At 44.6% G+C, this 19605-nt stretch overlaps 1 protein-coding gene across 1 annotated transcript; it reads left to right on the top strand.

The window, feature by feature from the left end:
- The first annotated feature begins 3360 nt into the window (after positions 1–3360).
- Positions 3361–19044, top strand: PDK1 (pyruvate dehydrogenase kinase 1). The gene is made up of 11 exons (XM_081181622.1): positions 3361–3775; positions 6408–6549; positions 6853–6924; positions 7724–7908; positions 8149–8244; positions 9486–9563; positions 11410–11486; positions 13233–13331; positions 14945–15055; positions 17225–17338; positions 17443–19044. The coding sequence occupies exons 1-11, from the start codon at positions 3658–3660 to the stop codon at positions 17581–17583; spliced, it is 1233 nt and encodes a 410-aa protein (XP_081037748.1). The 5' UTR covers positions 3361–3657; the 3' UTR covers positions 17584–19044.
- The last annotated feature ends 561 nt before the right edge of the window (positions 19045–19605 follow it).

The raw sequence follows: 19605 nt of genomic DNA, 5'->3' as shown, positions 1-19605 counted from the left end.
TTAAGTCCTGCTTAAAAAAAAAAGGAACCTCCTTACACAGTTTCAATGGAACGTTATTATTTTTTTGTAAAGACAGGCATGGCTAGGTTGTTAGACACACCGCTATTAAGGGCCCCTCATTTTCAAAGAATTGTGTTAAGGATTACGAAACTTAATCCTATACATGTGCATGTGAAAAAGGATTGTAGTTTCACTAATGACAGATCAGGTCCCATGTTGTCATTATACCATTGCATTTGGGAGTTCCAGCCGGTTACACAGCTATGCATAATATACTTATTAAATTAGCATGAATAAAAAAACAAACAGATTTTACATGTCCACAATACAGTGGTACCTCGGGTTAAGTCCTTAATTCGTTCTGGAGGTCCGTTCTTAACCTGCAACTGTTCTTAACCTGAAGCACCACTTTAGCTAATGGGGCCGCTGCGCCGCCGGAGCACGATTTCTGTTCTCATCCTGAAGCAAAGTTCTTAACCCGAGGTACTATTTCTGGGTTAGCGGAGTCTGTAACCCGAACCATATGTAACCCGAGGTATCACTGTATAGGAAGCAATTCTGTCACACTGATTCTACATTTGACAGTTCAGGCAGGTCTCTTCAGCAACCAATAAATGGAAGTGGTGTTTGAGAATCAGCAGCCACTACCAAAGGGAGGAACCAACACACAAATTCATGAAAATGGTAGTTATGCAGTAAGATGTGAGCCTACTGCACTGCAGAAAACTAAGGCCTTTTCACAGAATGTGTATGTATCGGCTATGTAGTACTCAGTGTAATGGATGGGGGGGGGGGAAAGTACTCAGTAAAACATGCATTATGTTTACTAATAACTAAGATACTGACCAGGTTGGGAAAGTAATCAAAAAAGCAGACTTCAATGGAATAAACTATCCCGAAAGAAGAGTCCCTACTACTCAAAATTAATCTTACAATACAATCCTACTCTGCTGAGAAGCGATGTCCAGTGAGAAGTAAATCCAACTGGACTTGCTCTCCGATGTGTATAGGGTTGCATCTTTAATAATGTGCTATAGATTCCAATTCGAAATGCTGCAACGGGGTGAGCTCCTGTTGCTCTGTCCCAGCTTCTGCCAACCTAGCAGTTTGAAAGCATGCCAGTGCAAGTAGATAAATAGGCACTGCTGCCGCAGGAAGATAAACGGTGTTTCTGTGCGCTCTGGTTTCTGTCACGGTGTCCCTTTGTGCCAGAAGCTGTTTAGTCATGCTGGCCACATGACACAGAAAGCTGTCTGTGGACAAACACCAGCTCCCTTGGCCTGAAAGTGAGATGAGGGCCGCAACCCCATAGTCACCTTTGACAGGACTTGACCATCCAGGGGCCGTTTACCTTCTTTTTACCTTATAGATTCCAATCCCGTCTGCCAGAACCGATTGCTCTAATCAGCGTAGTCAAGTCCAAAAGACAAGGCTCCCACAACTGTAATAGTGTAAAAAGGGCAGTATCTTCTATATTTTCTTTTGCATTGCCTTTTATGTAACTGATAACAATTTGTTAGCACTGTTCTGTTTTGCATCTGGTCACCCTACTCCTAACAGTCCTCACCAAGTTCTATTTTTAATCATGATCATAAGCATGTTTATGCAGCAGTCCCAATGAATTCAGTGGGCCTTACTCTGTAGTAATTACAGCGGTACCTCGGGTTAAGAACTTAATTTGTTCTAGAGGTCCGTTCTTAACCTGAAACTGTTCTTAACCTGAAGTACCAATTTAGCTAATGGGGCCTCCCGCTGCCGCAGCGCAATTTCAGTTCTCATCCTGAAGCAAAGTTCTTAACCTGAGGTACTACTCAGTTAGCAGAGTCTGTAACCTGAATATGTAACCTGAAGCATATGTAACCCAAGGTACCACTGTATACACATAAATACACCCTAATATAGGCCCGCCTTGAGCAGAATCTCCCAGAACAGCAGCCAAAGGCGGTTTTCATGTGGGAACTGGGTGCATGAGGGTCTATTTATGATGCTATTCCCCACCCCCACGACTGACACATCTTTAAAGAGCTGCAGGCCAACAAATGGGAAAGTTTAAACTTTTTTTAAAAAAAAAAATGCAATGATGAGAAAAACCTTATTCATGACTTTTAGCAGACAGAAAAAGGGTGCAGGAATTTCTGTTCTCCCCTTGCAGTGTGTAACAACATACTGTAATCCTATGCATGTTTATTTGGAAGTCCTACTATATTGTTCAGTGGGGTTTGTTCATAGGCACCGACTCCATGGGGCCTGAGGGGGCTCGAGCCCCCTCAAAAAATTTTTTTGGGGGGCTCAGCCCCCCCAATAATCTCGGGCGCCCTTCCAGCAGAGCGCCGCCGCCGTCCCCCGCCTCCTCCCCACCTGCTCCCTCGCCAGCCAGCCAGCCAGCCGCGAGCCCTAGTCGGAGAGCCCCGGCCGTCCCCCGCGAGATTAGGGAATCTCCGGGGGCGGGGGCTCCTGCCTCGCTGCTTCGCAGCACCACCGCCACTGCCAAGGCACTGCCGGGGGGAATTTCCTTCCTCCTGGCGGTTTCAGCCCCCGCGAGAACGACCGGGTACCAATCGGCTGGCTGGGGGGGGTGTGGCTTGCCCTATTTAGGGCCGGAGCGGAGGGGGCTCGCCCTCTCTTCTCCGGCTAGCCCCACGTTTCCCGCATATCAGCTGTTCCGGAGCTGATTAATAGGCGCAGCACGCTCTCCCCTATTCGCTCACGAGGAGGAGGCGCCACTTTATTTGCATATTCATGAGCTTATTTATTATTCATGAGCTTTCCCGGGCCCCCCCAATATTTTTTATAAGTCCGCATCCCTGGGTTTGTTCCCAGGTGCGTTCAGGATTGCAGCCAAAGTTGCTCAAGACTGTACTCCTGTGCACTTAAGAATCATAGAATTGTACTGTGTACATTGCAAAAAAGAGGGGGATTGTTATTGTAGTTAACCACACATTAATCAGATATGGTATTTATAAAAACTGAGAGTACCTTTTTTCCTGTTTTGTTTCCCATATGGGTTTTATTTCTTGTTTCCCCCCCATGGCTTTAACTATACGGACCTTTGTCAGCAAGGTGATGCCTCTGCTTTTTAAGACGCTGTCTAGGTTTGCCATCGCCTTTCTCCCAAGGAGCAGGCGTCTTTTAATTTCGTGACTGCTGTCACCACAATGTGGGATACCAGCTGCTAAAAGAGACACAAGGCACGCACGCAGCGAGCAACACCGAAACGCAGCCAAAGAAGCGGGTGCAGGTAGCCAAAAGGCGGCTCGGACTGCAAGCCCCGGATTCCTTCAGGTTGGAGCGCCAAGGAGCAGCTCTTCCGGACCCACCCGCCGCACCTTCGCGCCGCCTCGGCCCGCCTCTCCCCCCTCCTTGGCTGGACGCCGAGAGGAGGAGGAGGAGGCGCTGCTGCTGCCGCTCTTGTCGCCCGGCCCCTTGTCCCTGCCTGGCGTCGCCGCCGCCGCCGCCCACCTCCTCCCTTCTATCTCCGCACAGAGCAGAGAACCTGCCCGGGAAAGCCACCGGCTGTTCGGCTTGCAGCTGCCGAGCCTGGAAATGGCGGCGGGGACGACCTGAAGGGGGGCCCAGAACGAGAGCGGAGCGCGCCGCGCCGCAGCTTCCCGTGCGCCCTGGTGCGCCTTGCGCGCCTCTCCGCGCCAAGGGGTCGCCATGAGGCTCCTCCGGGCGCTGCTGAGGAGCGTCTCCCCGGCCACTATCCCTCAGCAGGTGGACTTCTACTGCCGCTTCTCCCCGTCGCCCCTCTCCATGAAGCAGTTCCTCGACTTCGGTGAGTGAGCGCCGCCGCCAGCCCGGTGGGAAAGCGCGGCGCCCCCTTGGTTTGCTCGCGCACTTCCTTCCTCCCCGCGGCCCACCATTTTCTTCTCCCCGTGGGACACCGTCCCTTGCAGACCCTGCTTGGGGGTCGGAGGGCGCTAGGCCTCCCCTCGGCGACCCACCTTCCCTCCCTCAGCCATGGCAGGCGCCTGGGTGCGGGCAGCCAATGGGAACGGGCGTCCTCTGTGCCGCCTCCCTCCGCTCCCATTCGGGTTCTGGGTTTGCAGGTCAGGAGGAGGAGGAGGAGGCCTCGCGTTGTCGCTTCGAGCAAAACAAATCCGACTAGGCTGCTGCTTCCGGAGTTGCCTGAGAGTTCAAATGTAATGCTGCGGCGGCAGGCGCAGAGCTGGAAGGGGGACCCCCAGGCTCACCTAGCGCAACCCCTTGCAGTGCAGGAATGTCAACACGCGGGCGGGGACCCCATCCAAGTTGACCCCGCTTAGCTTTGCAAATAGGCTCACGCTTTTATTGCAGCAGCAGCAACAACAACACATTGCATTCCCGAGGCTGAGTAAACACGCTTGTGGTTGGCGGTGCGAGTTTTAATTAAGAGCTTTCATTAACACGCGCGCCCAAATTCTCTTGCTTAGTGTGCCAAGCGACTGATTCCAGCAAAGGGAAATTGCCACGCAGCCACCTTAACAGGCGAGGAAGGGTTTCTTCTGGAGTCTGAGCAGAGAGGTGTGATGTTGCCGTGCAAATAATTCAGCTTTATTGAATCTAGCACCTTTTCTCTCTGCTCAGATGCGTCTTAGTAAGTGATGGCCCTTTTTATCCTGGAACAGTTTTCTGCCCTGGTTGTCGTTATTGCAGAGGCCTGCACTTCCCAATCATAGTGTGCAGAGTCCTCTTCTAAAGCCAGGATTCCATAATGTTAATTTCTCCCCAAAGTGGACCATATATAAAATGGACTTGTGTTTGTGTGTGAATGGCTACTTTTCCTTATTTATTGCAAGTGGCCCTGCTGAATTTTTATACAACATGTGCATATTGCATCAGCTAAACTCTACACCCTTATCTGTTGAGAAGCAGTAACGTCCTATGATATCAGCCTGCAAGCGCCAGGTTTATATAATATCTTAAAAACATTTCAGCAATATTGTTCAAATCTAATCTGGTTTGTAGCCTGCCATTTGCCTCAATGTATCTAATTGCAGCACTCTTAACACTACCATGTGTGACATGGCAGCTGATATGTTGTATTCGAACAGTGTACCTGATAGCAGAAACATTATGAAGACTAATTTGGACTTTATGCGATAATTTCGCTTTTGCTAAGTACACCTCCGTGTTTGGTGTTTACAGTGCTCAGTAGCGTAAAAAATGTGAAGGAAAATGCGTATCTCCAAATATTGACATGTATCAGGCAAGTGTGGTGAATGAGCTCTAAATTGAGCATTTGCTAATAACTGTGGTGATATTGCTAGGAAATGAAAAAATCATTTTGCCACTCTTCAAGAGTGTGGGGTGGTTGTTTTTCTTATAGCAGTTGTGTGTTGTTGGCATTTCAACAGTGTTACACAAGAAAAATATATTGCAGTGTCAGTGGCTTCTGTTGCATTGCTCATAGAGTACATAAGGATTTTTGCTAAACTTGAGCAAAGCTACGTGCTTGCTTCTTGTCCAAATCCCTTTTGATAGAAACCAATGTTACTAATTTAATGCAGACCTCAACCTAATTTCATTGTGGCAGGTGACAGGTGAGTCCGAAAGGATGGGAGTAGGGTAGGACGAGGGGGGAATGGGGGAAAAGCTCAATTGGATGGAGTAATGGAAGGAAGGTGAAGGTTCATATCTCTAGCAAGAGCTATTTGACCCTTTCCTCGCAGCCCACTGGAGGAAGAGAGAAAGAAAAAGGGAGACCTGCCCACTGCCAGATTGTGGTCCATAACAGATTACCCTCAAGTTGATGTAGGGGTGACTAGAAGTGTCTTTTACCAACTTGGGTGGTAAGGAAGTTACAACCATTCCAGGATTGAGATAACTTGACCTTGATTGCCCATGCTCTGGTAACTTCAGAGTTGGATTACTGCAGTGAGCTCATGGATAGCTCAGTTGGTTAGAGCATGGTGCTGATAACCCCAAGGTTGCAGGTTCGATCCCTGTAAGAAACAGCTGTGTATTCCACAGAGCAGGCCTTTTCATGTGACTGTCCCTGACCTGTGGAATAGAACAGCATTCCTGTTGAATTATTTCCTAGCTGGCTAAATAGTTTTTTACTACCAAATGTTCAGGATTCAGTCATGTTTTATATGCATTTGCTGTTTTTGTGTTTTTAATTATCTTGTGTGTAAATCGCGTTGAGGCAGTGGTTTAGAAGGTGAGTAATAAATTAATTGTCAGAATAAGAATCATTATGTAGCCCTCCTTCACAGGAAAAGGGTTCCCCATTTAGGATTTAAATATTCCATATATTAGTGTGTGTGTTTGTTTTTGTGGGAGAATAACTACAAATTCTGTCCCCACATTTCCTTCTTCCTCATGAATTTCCACATTTCCATACTTGGGTTCAATGCTCCCTTTATAAAATAACATCCAGTGGTTCTGCAGATACTGTTTGATTCCTATATTTTTTCCCCCTTTAGGATCTGACAATGCATGTGAGAAAACTTCGTTTATGTTTCTGCGACAGGAGTTGCCAGTAAGATTAGCAAACATAATGAAAGAAATAAGTCTGCTTCCAGACAACCTTCTCAAAACTCCTTCCGTTCAGCTCGTCCAGAGTTGGTAAGAATCAGTTTTTAAAAACGAATAGCAAAACTGAACTTGGGTATTTAATAGACACAGCAAGTGATGATAGAAAATGTGAAGTTCCTTCACTTATTTTTTACGTACCTTTGCTGCGTGTTTTCTTCTCACTTGTGAGGAAAGATTTGGAAGCTGAAAGCAGCCCTTTAACCCTCTCCAATGTTATTTTGCTGAGTTAATGATCTCGACTTTGTTAGAAAATGTTAGCAGGAAATGGCTAATAATTTCAGCTAGACTATATATATATGACAAAAGCCAACCGTGTGGAAATTGTGTTTATAGGTACGTCCAGAGCCTTCAGGAGATCCTTGATTTCAAAGACAAAAGCGCAGAAGATGCAGAAGCTGTTTCTTGGTAAGTGCATTTTAATGCATCTGAATATATTGTGGCAACGGATTCTCTAAACTCTTTGTGTGCAGCTGTTATTCTGCTTTGAGAAAATGAGTGTCATCCTTTTATGCCATTGATGTTAAGGGCAGTCTTCAGACTACAGTGGTACTTTTGGTGGTGAATGGGATCCGTTCCAGAGGCCCGTTTGCAACCTGAAAGGAACACAACCCATGTCTGTGTGTGCACGGGTTGCGATTTGCCGCTTCTGCGCATGCGCGCAACATAATTTTGCATGCATGCGCGAGCGGCGAAACTCGGAAGTAACCCTTTCTGGTACTTCCGGGTCACTGCAGGACGCAACCTGAAAACGCTAAACCTGAAGCAAATGTAACATGAGGTATGACTGTATTCTGAATGAAGAGAAGTCAGAGGTAGACACATCTTTATTAAGCGTCTAAAATAACAAGGGTTGATGGACCTTGCTCTGAAAATGATCATGGCTATGCTAACAGAGATAGACCCATATTTGAAAGTTCAATTTTTCCCCCTCAATTTTTGCTTCCTGGATGATTTGTTGAATAGCAAGATACTTTTTTTTTAGACCATTTATTTTTATTTATTTTTTTGCACTGAATAGTTAAGTGGAAGCTGTGACTCTTGAGCAGGGGTGGGGAAATATTGGCCCTTCAGCACTTGCATCAGCCCACAGTAAGCATGGTCAGTGGGAGTTGTAGTACAGCAATATATGGAAGACCATAGTTTAGCCACCTAGGGCCTTTAATGTGCCTTAGACCCATTTCACAGAGCATGCACTTGGTTTCAGTTTTACAGATACTGTGATAACAATCCGGAATCGTCACAACGATGTCATTCCTACCATGGCTCAGGGCGTGATAGAGTACAAGGACCACTATGGTGTTGATCCAGTGACCAGTCAGAATGTGCAGTATTTTTTAGACCGCTTCTTCATGAGCCGTATTTCAATCAGAATGCTTCTTAATCAGCACAGTAAGTACTTCGGTTAATCGCAGAGATGAAACGTATGTGTAGAGCAATTGAGAGTGGTTTTCTTTCAAAGCCAGGGGCTTGTACATGGAGCACCGTGTTTTAGCATTTTCCTTGTCTGTAAATGCCTGCCAGTTTTGTTCTTAAAACAATATATTAATTGTTTGTTCCCTGGATGTAAAAGCTGCTGCTCTTGCAGCCCATAAATTGTGAATTCACTTGTTATCTTCTTCCATTTGGCAGCTTTGTTGTTCGGGGGGAAAGTCAAGGTCAACCCTGCTCATCCCAAACACATTGGAAGCATTGATCCTAAGTGCAATGTGGTTGAAGTCATAAAAGGTAACATCAGGTAGACTTATCAAGGAAAACAGATGTAATAGCAAATCATTGGTGGCAGTCTAAACGGGCTGTTGACTGTGTTTAACATCGTTCGTGTTGTCAGTTATGCCGGTGGTTATAATCAGGACTGTGTGATACTTTGCCAAAAAAGGGAAAAGAATTCTCAACAAGTTGACCCAAATTATACATAAAGAAAAGATGAAATATAGAACTTGTAGACAATTTTTGTAATTTAGTCCTAAACTAGAGAGTGTGACTTCAACTTACTTGGCCGGAGAGTAAACACCATGGATCTAAACAGGACTGACAACAGAGTAAACGTGCGTAGGATCATGGTTACTTCCCTATGCTTTTTATAGTGTGTACCGTATTTTTCGCTCTATAAGACACACCTTTTCCCCTCCAAAAATTAAGGGGAAATGTGTGTGCGTCTTATGGAGCAAATGCAGGCTCCATGGCTTCAGCGATAGCAATGCGAAGCCTCCGGAACGCAGTGGGAGCGCTCCTGCCGCGCTCCGAAGGCTTCGCGTTGCTTTCGCTGAAGCCTGGAGAGTGAGAGGGGTCGGTGCGCACCAGTCCTCTTGCTCTCCTGGCTTTGTTTCGCTGGAGAGGCGCTGCACAGCTTTCCCTCTCTGCGCAGCGCCCCTTCAGCGAAGCGGGAGGAGAAATGGAAGGGGCTCTGTTTCTCCTGCCGCTTCGCTGAAGGGGCGCTGCGCAGAGAGGGAGAGAATTTCTTGTTCTCCCCCTCTAAAACAAGGTGCGTCCTATGGTCGGGTGCGTCCTATGGAACGAAAAATACGGTATTTGGCTGGTCACTGGGGGCGGGGGCTGTGAAAGGCTACTGGAAATTTTAATCCGCTCTGGCTTCTGAGATTTTACCAAACATTGCTCACACACTTTCAAACACGTTCAACCTCAGGGACAATATATTTGACTTTTTTTTTCTTAAAAAAGAAAAGAAAGCTCTGGAAATTAAAATCTGCGTTACTATACACTTTTTCTGTACTTTGCACCGAATCAAGGCATGCATGCAGCTGTAGTTAGTAATTTGAGTTGTTGTGGCCAGAAATATTCATAATTGGTGTCAGCTGCAGTCGTCAGCAGTTCATTCCTGAACAGTTAAGAACTGGGCTGTTGTTAGTCTGTTTCCTGACATTTTAAAAAACTTCCACCAGGATATTGTGCAGAGCTGCGAAGTGTAAACCTTTAAACAAAATTGTTGTGCTTTAATTTTTTTGCAGACGGCTATGAAAATGCAAAGACCCTTTGTGACCTATATTACATGAATTCTCCAGAACTTGTACTCGAGGAGAGAAACGGTAAGGACAGGAAGTGGAGTGGGTTATTAAAGGAAGTCACAAGTCCTTGGCAAGGATTTATCATACGCTGCCTCTTTTTTGTGCAGGTCTCCCTTTTTAGACTGTGTCTGCGGTAGTAGTGCTCATCTTTCCATTGGTTGGGCATCACGCGTGTGATGACTGTCTTGCTCAGTCTGCAGTACGAACAGGGGCTGCCTCTGGTGGATAGAATGTTAATCGGGTATCCTGGGCACAGCCTTAAACATGATGTGTCTATATATGCCGATTTCATTATAGAAATATGCTATGGGGGACTTTGGGCGGCTGGAGGTCTCCGCATCGTGTTTGCACAGTGAAAGAAACGTGTTGCAGGGTTTGCTGCGAAAAGTTCATAGCGTGACCTTGTGAAGTAGCTTTCGGTGTCAAGTTACAAGGGGTCAGCAAACTTTTTCAGCAGGGGGCCGGTCCACTGTCCCTCAGACCTTGTGGTGGGGCCGGACTATATTTTGAAGAAGAAAAAATGAACAAATTCCTGTGCCTCACAAATAACCCAGAGGTACATTTTAAATAAAAGGACACATTCTACTCATGGGAAAACACACTGATTCCCGGACTGTCCATGGGCCGGATTTAGAAGGCCCGCAGGCCTTAGGTTGCCTACTCATGAGTTCATAACTCCACCAGGCACATTTTGTTGTGAGACCACTTATCCTACAATGATAACTGCAACAGCTACACTGTGGGCGATACTTTTTCTTCAAATACTTCTTTGAAACGAGCTATTTAAGGTTTACTTGGAACTTGCACATACTGAACACATTTCAGCATGACACGGGTGGCGCTGTGGGTTAAACCACTGAGCCTTGGGCTTGCCGATTGGAAGGTCAGTGGTTCAAATCCCCACAACGGGGTGAGCTCCCGTTGCTCAGTCCCTGCTCCTGCCAACCTAGCGGTTCAAAAGCATGATCCGGAAGCTGTGCGCCGGCTCCCTTGGCCAATAAAGCAAGATGAGCATCGCAACCTCAGAGTCGTCCCCGACTGGACCTAATGGTTAGGGGTCCCTTTACCTTTAACACAGCCCTGTAACGCTGCCAGATCAGGATTTTATTTCACTGGGCAGAGAGTAAATCGGACATATATACACCATGTGCGACCTTTTACTGAAAAGGTAAAGAGCTGCAACAACCTTCAGCGGTTACTATTGCAAAGAGGATGTGTCTTTATGTGTGCAAGGCCTGTGACACACAAGCCACGGAGATAGCATTTATGGTATACTTCCAATATACCTTCTCAAATTGGGGAGTGGGCATCTTTTAGACAGATAATAAAATAGAAAAAGAAATATTATGTACCTGGATCCAAATAAGCATGTATGTGCTTAGTTCGAACATACTGTATTTTTCGCTCTATAAGACGCACCAGACCGTAAGACGCACCTAGTTTTTGGAGGAGGAAAGCAAGAAAAAAAATATTCTGAATCCCAGCGATCCCTCTTGCTGTTCTGGCTTCTGGGATAGCTGCGCAGCCTGCATTCGCTCCATAAGATGCACACACACTTCGCCTTACTTTTTAGGAGGGAAAAAGTGTGGCTTATAGAGCGAAAAATACGGTACTTTTTTTGAAGTTTCAGAATAATATGGTCTTGGGGGGCAGAGGTTGCTTGTGTTCAAAAAGGGGCAGGTGGGAATCCAAAAATAGCCCTGGATAGATATACAAGCTCTGTTTGGCATGCCTAAATAAGCTTTTTGAATCTGAGCCATTGTAAACTTCTAAGAGGGCCACACTGTTTAGTCCTGCTCAGTCAGGCCTTGCCAAAACTGATAGTTCAGCACTTGGTTGTTGTTTTTTTGTTCCCCTCTTTTTACAGTAAAATCACCAGGGCAGCCCATGCAGGTGGTGTATGTCCCGTCACATCTCTACTACATGGTTTTTGAACTTTTCAAGGTTTGTACAAAACACACACTGATATGTTGTGGATCCTCCTTCTCTGTTTTCTGTTGCCAAACTGTCAAGAGACAAGACAAACATGGCAATTCCTGACATTTGATACGCTGAAAAAAAGAGGGGGGGGGTAGATCACTTTTTAAGACAAGCACTTGAGGCTTACACACAATCTACTGTCTTAAAGGAGGTCTCCATAGGTATTCTGATGAGCCACAGCACCCTATCTTGCCCTCATGCAAAAGCTGTTCTCCTGGTCATACCTGATAATGTCCCACATCTCAGCTAGATGTTTTATTTTCATTCCCGTCAAAAGACTCAGGTGAACATAATCTCATAGGGAAGTAGCCAGTGTACCAAGGAGCTCAGAGAAGAGCAGGCTGATTTTTGAGTTACCAGGGGTCAGCAAACTTTTTCTTCAGGTTATAGGATGTGGGTGGTGCTGTGGTCTAAACCACAGAGCCTAGGGCTTGCCGATCAGAAGGTTGGTGGTTTGAATCCCTGCAACGGGGTGAGCTCCCTTTGTTCAGTCCCAGCTCCTGCCCACCTGCTAGTTCGAAAGCATGTCAAAGTGCAAGTAGATAAATAGGTACCACTTCAGCGGGAAGGTAAATGGCGTTTCCGTGCGCTGCTCTAGTTCGCCAGAAGCGATTTAGTCATGCTGGCCGTATGACCCAGAAAAACTGTCTGCGGAAGCAGACAAATGCTGGCTCCCTCGGCCAGTAAAACGAGATGAGCGCCGCAATCCCAGAGTCATCCATGACTGGACCTAACGGTCAGGGGTCCCTTTACTTTTACCTTTATCTTTAGGGCTTCAGGTCAAGCTGTGGTCACTAGGACTGGAGTTGGGCTTAGTACTTCAATGTGGGCCTGCAGATGTTGTTGGATTACAACTCTTACCATATCCAGGGTTGCCATATTACAAACTGAACATCTGGGCAGTTGTTGAGCCTTTTGAGGGGAGCAGGCAAAATTGTTGAGCATTTTAGGTTTGTCCAAAGATGCATAGTGTCACAAAAATTGCCGTTTCTTAGCTATTGTTATGGAAAATCAGGAAAGACGACTGCAATAACATGGGCTGCCATACATCTGGAATTTCCCAGACATTTCACCGATTCCCACCCACACGCAGTATTCCGGATATTTCCAGGAAATACCGGACATATTGAAACCCTGTCATATCTGACCATTGGCTAGGCAGTCAGAAGTGGAGTGTCCCCATGCCTGAACTGGCATTATTCCTCTATGTTTAGGTGGCAGCTGTGGTCATGACTGCCTTTTAACATCTGGAGATTCCCCACCCCTAGGGGATCCCTTTATGTGCACAGGGTCACATGTGAGAATGATAGAGTTGTCCTCCAGATTTTGTTTCCATGGATTGCTCTGCAAGTAAAGGGACTCGATTTCATATCTAAAATACAAAATATACGTTGTTGCCTGTATTTAAATTCTAAAACGGCAGGGAACAGAATTCAGACTACTGTTCCCGTTCTTGCACTGCATCCATGAAATAACTTTCAATCTTGAAAGACAGAAATAACCAAATACTAGTCAAGTCGGTTGGGTAGCTTCATAAAATGTTTACAAAGCAGGAAGCAACTTTATAATGTATTCTGGAACAAGTTTATTCTAAAATCTTGTGAATCATTATGTGATCACAGCTAAATGGAACTGTTTTATTAAATTACCAAGCTAAAATGATATACAGATATGTAATTTGGCCATTACTTCCATGTTTTGAAATCTTAGAATGCAATGAGAGCTACAATGGAACATCATGCAGATCGAGACGTTTATCCTCCAGTTCATGTCCACGTCACATTAGGCAATGAGGATTTAACTGTGAAGGTAATGGCTTTGTTTACTCTCTCATTTCCCACTTTGTAGTCCTGGCAAACGGTTAAAGCACTGGTTTTCCAGTAATTTTCACCTTGATGTGCATTTACCTGCCACGGGCATTTTGCGTGTTTATTTACTAATGAATTACCTGGTCATAAAATAGCAAGTGGAAGCAGCATATATGATTCAAACAGGACTGCTAGAGTATTTTGCCAATTCAGGGATCTTCTGATCCAGGATGAGGAGTTCAGCCTATTTTGGACGTGGTTGTGCTCCCCATAACATTCAGATGAGCAGCTGGGAGATGCTCCTGGATCTATCGTTATTCTTGGATGTTTGAGTGGCAGCTGTGGTCCTGAGTGCTTTTCTCCAGCTGCAGCCCCCTCTTGAACGGAACAGGCCTGGTCACAGTCATAGTAATATCAAGAATGGACTGTCTGCCATTGAAGAGCGTTCTGAAACTCGATCCAAAAGGCTGCCAGGGTTTTAAACGGAGCCAGACAGGTAGGATGCATTGCTACAATATTGTTTCATCAGCAGCGATGGCCAGGGCCTAGGATTTCTTGATCACCTCCTCTCATATCATAGAATCATAGAGTTGGAAGAGACCACAAGGGCCATTGAGTCCAACCCCCTGCCAAGCAGGAAACACCATGCCCTATTCCACATTTGGAGACCCTGCACTATGTCCCTGTGTCATCGGAGGTTCAGTGGATGGTTGTATGAGCAGACTCTCGATTGCTGCCTCCTCAGCTGTGAAATATCCTAACTGACACTCTCTGCTGGATCCCCAGCTTGTGGTCCACACCTGGCTTTAAAGAGACCTTGTGGGGATTATATCTTTTGTAGATTGGGGCTGCTTACTTACCGGTATTTGGCATTGAAAAAGAAATCTTTGGTTTTGTATGATTTGCATTATTATATTTATATTAGCTGCCTATTATTATTCTATTAGAGGGACGTGGGTGGCGCTGTGGGTTAAACCACAGAGCCTAGGGCTTGCCGATCAGAAGGTTGGCGGTTCGAATCCCTGTGACGGGGTGAGCTCCCGTTGCTCGGTCCCTGCTCCTGCCAACCTAGCAGTTCGAAAGCACGTCAAAGTGCAAGTAGATAAATAGGTACCACTCGGGCGGGAAGATAAACGGCTTTTCTGTGCGCTGCTCTGGTTCGCCAGAAGCGGCTTAGTCATGCTGGCCACATGACCCGGAAGCTGTATGCTGGCTGCCTTGGCCAATAAAGCGAGATGAGCACCGCAACCCCAGAGTCAGCCATGACTGGACCTAATGGTCAGGGGTCCCTTTAACTTTTTATTATTCTATTAACTGTCTTGAACATCCAAACTAACTGAAGAGTAGTGTATAAATCGTTTTGAAGAAGTACATTTTGTGCATGCAGGCCAACATTCACCATTCATTCATTCAGTTAGTATAGCACACTATACTCGCAGGTCTCAGGGCAGTTCCCTAGGTAAAAGCACAATATAAAAACATTAAATACATAATAAAAAATACAAGGTGTATATTTCTGATGTAAGGTTGGGTATCCCAGCATTTGCTTTTAGCCAGATCTAGAGCGTGTGGCATGAATCGTCCCCAAGTCCTAATCCCCCCTCCACATTCTAGATGTGTGATCGTGGCGGTGGTGTTCCTTTGAGGAAAATAGATCGGCTGTTTAACTACATGTATTCAACTGCACCCCGTCCCCGTGTTGAGACATCGCGAGCAACACCTCTGGTATGTAGGCCATTTTTATGTGATACCTTGCATTGGCAGTTGGCAAATTAGTTAGTTGAAGTGGTTAACAAAATATTTCCTTGTACATTAAGGGGGGGGGGCTTTTCCGGTTGAGGGCAGCATTCCTTTGGGGTAATGTGGGGTGGGGGGCAAAAGCCAGTAGTGGGTACTTGCAGAGCTTCTTGCTCTTTCTTGCTTCTCTCACCACCCTTCTCCATTTCTTGCCTACCCAGCAGGACAGATCACTCTTGCCCGATGTAAATTTGCAGAGAACTCTTTTGAAATTAGGCAAAGAGCCACATGAAATTAGACCACACTGGCTGTAGGTTGCCCATACACAGATCCATTGCTTATGGTAAATATGGGCCAGAATGATAAAAAAAATTCCTTCCAGTAGCACCTTAAAGACCAACTAAGTTAGTTCTTGGTATGAGCTTTCGTGTGCAGGCACACTTCTTCAGATACACGGAAACAGAAGTTGCCAGATCCTTCTATATAGTGAGAAGGTGGGGAGGGGTATTACTCAGAAGGGTGGTGGGAATGGGAGATTGGCAGGTAGCTGAGATGAGCCTGTTGACGACTCTTAACGACTGCAATAGGTCTTACAGGAAAAGGCAAGGGGTGAGAAGGTGAAAAATGGCTTAGTCATGTATAATGAGATAAGCATCCAATGTCTTTGTTCAGACCAGGTCTCTCCATGGTTTTAAGTTTGGTAATGAGTTGCAATTCAGCAGCTTCTCTTTCCAGTCTATTTCTGAAATTCCTTTGTAGTAAAACAGCTACTTTGAGATCTTGTATAGAATGTCCTGGGAGATTGAAGTGTTCTCCTACTGGTTTCTCTGTTTTGTGATCCAGAATGATGTTATTAATAACTAAAGCCAGTATCTAGAGTTCCACTGTTGCATGTATAAACAAACTTCCAAATGCAAAAAAGAAACTTGAGTGAAGAAAATCAGGCTCTAGCAAGGCACTGTTCCATCAGTAAAACCCTGCTTTGTGCAGTTAATGATGCACGTAACTTGCTCCAGTTCATGGGCAAGAACAGCCTCACTGCCATTTTTGCTCCCTGCTTTCTAGAGTGGTGTGCAACTATTTTAAATGCTAATAAGTTTAAGGCTGAAGATTCTGTCAGCTGGTGCCTATATTGTTTTGGTGGCTTATCTGGGCATTTTTTTATACTCCACAGCAAGTCAAATAAGAGCATTGTTCAGCGAGACAAATTCATACACCTTTAGGTCGTGTCTGCTTGTTCTTACATTTCATCTGAGTTTCTGTGCTATCTTCTACCACATTATCTAACACTTGTCTTTCCTTATGCCTAGTGGTTATACATCTGATAATGCCAGTCATGTCACACAGTGAAATTACTGAATATCCATTTCAGATGCCCATGCGATCCTATCAGAAGAGAAAATTGCATGCAGATGCAATAGGGATAAATGAACAGCTTTTTTTCAAGGGCAACTGAACAGAAGAATGAACAGGAGAGGAAGACCCAACTGGTGTGGCTTAGTGGTTAAGGGTGTTGCATCAAGGGCCTGGAAGACTCAGGTTCAAATCCCCAGTGTTGAAGCTTCCTGAGTGGCACTGGGTCTTTCTCACAGCTTTGTTGTGAGATTAAAATGGGGAATAAAAATGTATGCTACCTTGAGCTCCTTTCAAGGAAGGCAAGTTATAAATGTAATAAAAATAAATAACTGCAAGCTTCAGTTTCATCTGAATAGGAAGCCATTGGCACGGATCAGGAAGAATATTAGAGAACACCTACCTGCAGTTTTGTCTTCATTTTCTTTTCACTGTAAAAGTAACTCCCCTTTTCTCATGTTTGTGTCCAGCAACAGAATGCTTTTTCTCTAGCAAATGTTGATTATATTGGGCGGGATTCAACAGACAAGTCCCACTAGCAGAAGCTCACACAAGGACGCGATGGGGGTTTCCACTGTCCTTCCCTCGCACCCCCCCAAAATTGGCGGGGGGCGTGTGTCAAGAAGGCCACAGAACATCGCAGGAAGGAAGGGGGCCATTCTGGATGGCAAGCTAAAATGCTTGCGCTGGTGCAATGATCAGAAGAGTGCAACTTGGAACTCCTCCCATTACTATTTTTGTTTTTCATGTTTTAGCTAACTCTCTTGTTGTCGGTTTTTGTGTCTCTGTGTGTGTTATGTTTAGGCTGGATTTGGTTACGGCTTGCCTATATCCCGTCTATATGCTCAGTACTTCCAAGGAGATCTGAAGCTCTATTCGCTAGAGGGTTATGGTACAGATGCTGTTATCTTCATAAAGGCATGTTATTTATCGCCCGCTTTGACAAACGTCTTTCCATTTAAAAGGCAGGATCTGATGATGGCTAAGTCATATTGAACATTGCCCTTTCCTTCTCTCTGCAGGCTTTATCAACAGAATCTGTTGAAAGACTGCCGGTATATAACAAATCAGCTTGGAAACATTACACAGCGAATCATGAAGCAGATGACTGGTGTGTCCCAAGTAGTGAGCCAAAAGACATGACTACATTCCGCAGTATATAGCCGTATGGGACAATATGTGGTGTGCAGAAGATAGCCTTAGTACACAGTTCATGTTAGGACTGTGTAAGTCTGGTTTACTACAGTACAGCTCTAATATTTTGTATGGGGAGCACACAATTTCACTAAACAGGAGTCAGAAAACCACGTCTTTTCTAGAGCAGCGTTCGTTTAAAAAAGTGAGTATGCTAAATTCATTTCAATCATTCCATCTTAAATTGATACACCAGGTAGATCTGGTGTATCAAGTTCTAGATTTTATATAAAAAGGTCCGTGCACAGCTTGTTCAAGTATTGTACAATTTCACTTGCCAAGCATTCTAATGAGACTTCCATGGAAAACTTAGTTGAATTAAAGAACCGCAATGTTGTAAACCTTATCTGGGATCAGTTGCACTAGCACAGACAGCATTACAATGTGAGAAATACTAGATAAAACGTGATCATGCTTTTTTTCTAGGAATCAAACAGTTTGAGCCTTCTAATATTAGACACCATAGTTCTTCTAACAAACCACATGCATTTAATTTCATACATGATCCAGCTTGAGTTTCATTAATATTAATTTGGAGGTTTAGCACATAATTAAATATCTCCCACTAAAATCAGTGGCACTTGATAACATTTACATTTGGCTAGCTTGTGCCTTGTGTTTTTACCCTCTGTAGGAAGTTTGAATGAAAATCTCAAATCTGGTAGTGCATAAATATGTTATTCTTTAGATGGAGTTCCAAGAATGAATATTTGCCTCTCTTCAGAATATTCAGGCATAATGAATTGGATCCCAAAAATGATGAGTTGAACTTCACTCATGTAGTGGGACTTTCCTGCCACCACCAAAGTTGGTTCTGAGAATTGAAGGACTGTCTGGAATGGCATATGATGGGGTACAGGGGCTATAGTGGGATAGGGAATTATGGAGAATTCAGTGGGGCTGACTTGTGGGAATGCCTTGCCACACGCACAGGACATCTCTGGATCCAGCCCTTTTATATCAGCAGTTGCAATTAATGCAAAAACACTGAACATGATCTGGACAAAATGGAATTGCTGGAGAGGCTTAAGCAAGTCCTCAATTCTCCTGTTGAAATTAGTGGTATTTGAAAGTGCTTAAACTTTTGATGAATTTTGCTTTTCAGTAAATGAAAGTTGTTAATAAAGCACAGCCTGCCTCCTAATTTAATGCCACTGATACTTGCACTGATTTTTGCAAAAATGAAACAGGCCTCAGGTTGTTAAGAAAGTTTGGACATTATGCACATAGTACTTTTGACATCTAATTGCTATGGCTATGTTTCTTTGCACTATTATAGTATTTCTTTTAAAACATTTGGATATGTTCAGCTTCTTAAGAATGAAAAGAAACTGGAGCAATAACAACATATTAGTTCTTTTTAAAAATGTGGTATACTTTCTGATGTTTCTTGCTGCTCTAGCCTATTAAATACTTCTATACATATTTAACTTCCTGTTTATGCTCTATCTTCTATAAACATGTGGCCAGCTGCCAAGTAGTAGAATGAAAGTTATTTAATTTCACTGAATTCAGCCAAATTCTGGGGTATTTGGTAGTATCTAATACTGTCATGGTAACTTGCAAACTCAACAAGAAGCGGATGAACAGTTGCAGCCATCGTGAACGTAATGCCAGTATTGCAAGGAATAATCAAGACAGGAGCTATCTAGTAAGTTGCGCATACGTTATAGAAAGCACAATTGGCATCTATCTGAAGGGTAGTTTCCCATTGGCAAAGCAAAGCCTATTGAGTTGGGTTATAGTTCCAACTGGTGGTTGAAGGTAGAACAAACATTTTGGGAAGTAAAGAGCTCCCACAATCTAGTTTGCAGACTTGCTAAGCCCAAAGTAGGTCACAGGAGCGAACCTAAAATGTAAGTATAGTACAAGAAACTGAGAGAACAAGGATCAGCTAGGCCTGACTTCCACGTGTGTATGTATGTCTGTCTGTCTCTATATATAAATAAAAATTCAGATTACTGCATGGGAATGAGTGAATATTAAAAGTT

Source organism: Podarcis bocagei (genome assembly GCF_964188305.1).
Source record: "Podarcis bocagei genome assembly, chromosome: 1".
Classification (NCBI taxonomy): Eukaryota; Metazoa; Chordata; class Lepidosauria; order Squamata; family Lacertidae; genus Podarcis; species Podarcis bocagei.
This window is presented reverse-complemented; position numbering and strand designations above follow the sequence as displayed.

Coding starts and splice junctions, on each gene's coding strand:
- PDK1 (XM_081181622.1), top strand. CDS start 3,658: ATGAGGCTCCTCCGGGCGCTGCTGAGGAGCGTCTCCCCGGCCACTATC. Junction 6,925..7,723: donor GATGCAGAAGCTGTTTCTTG/GTAAGTGCATTT, acceptor ACTTGGTTTCAG/TTTTACAGATACTGTGATAA. Junction 15,056..17,224: donor CATCGCGAGCAACACCTCTG/GTATGTAGGCCA, acceptor TGTTATGTTTAG/GCTGGATTTGGTTACGGCTT.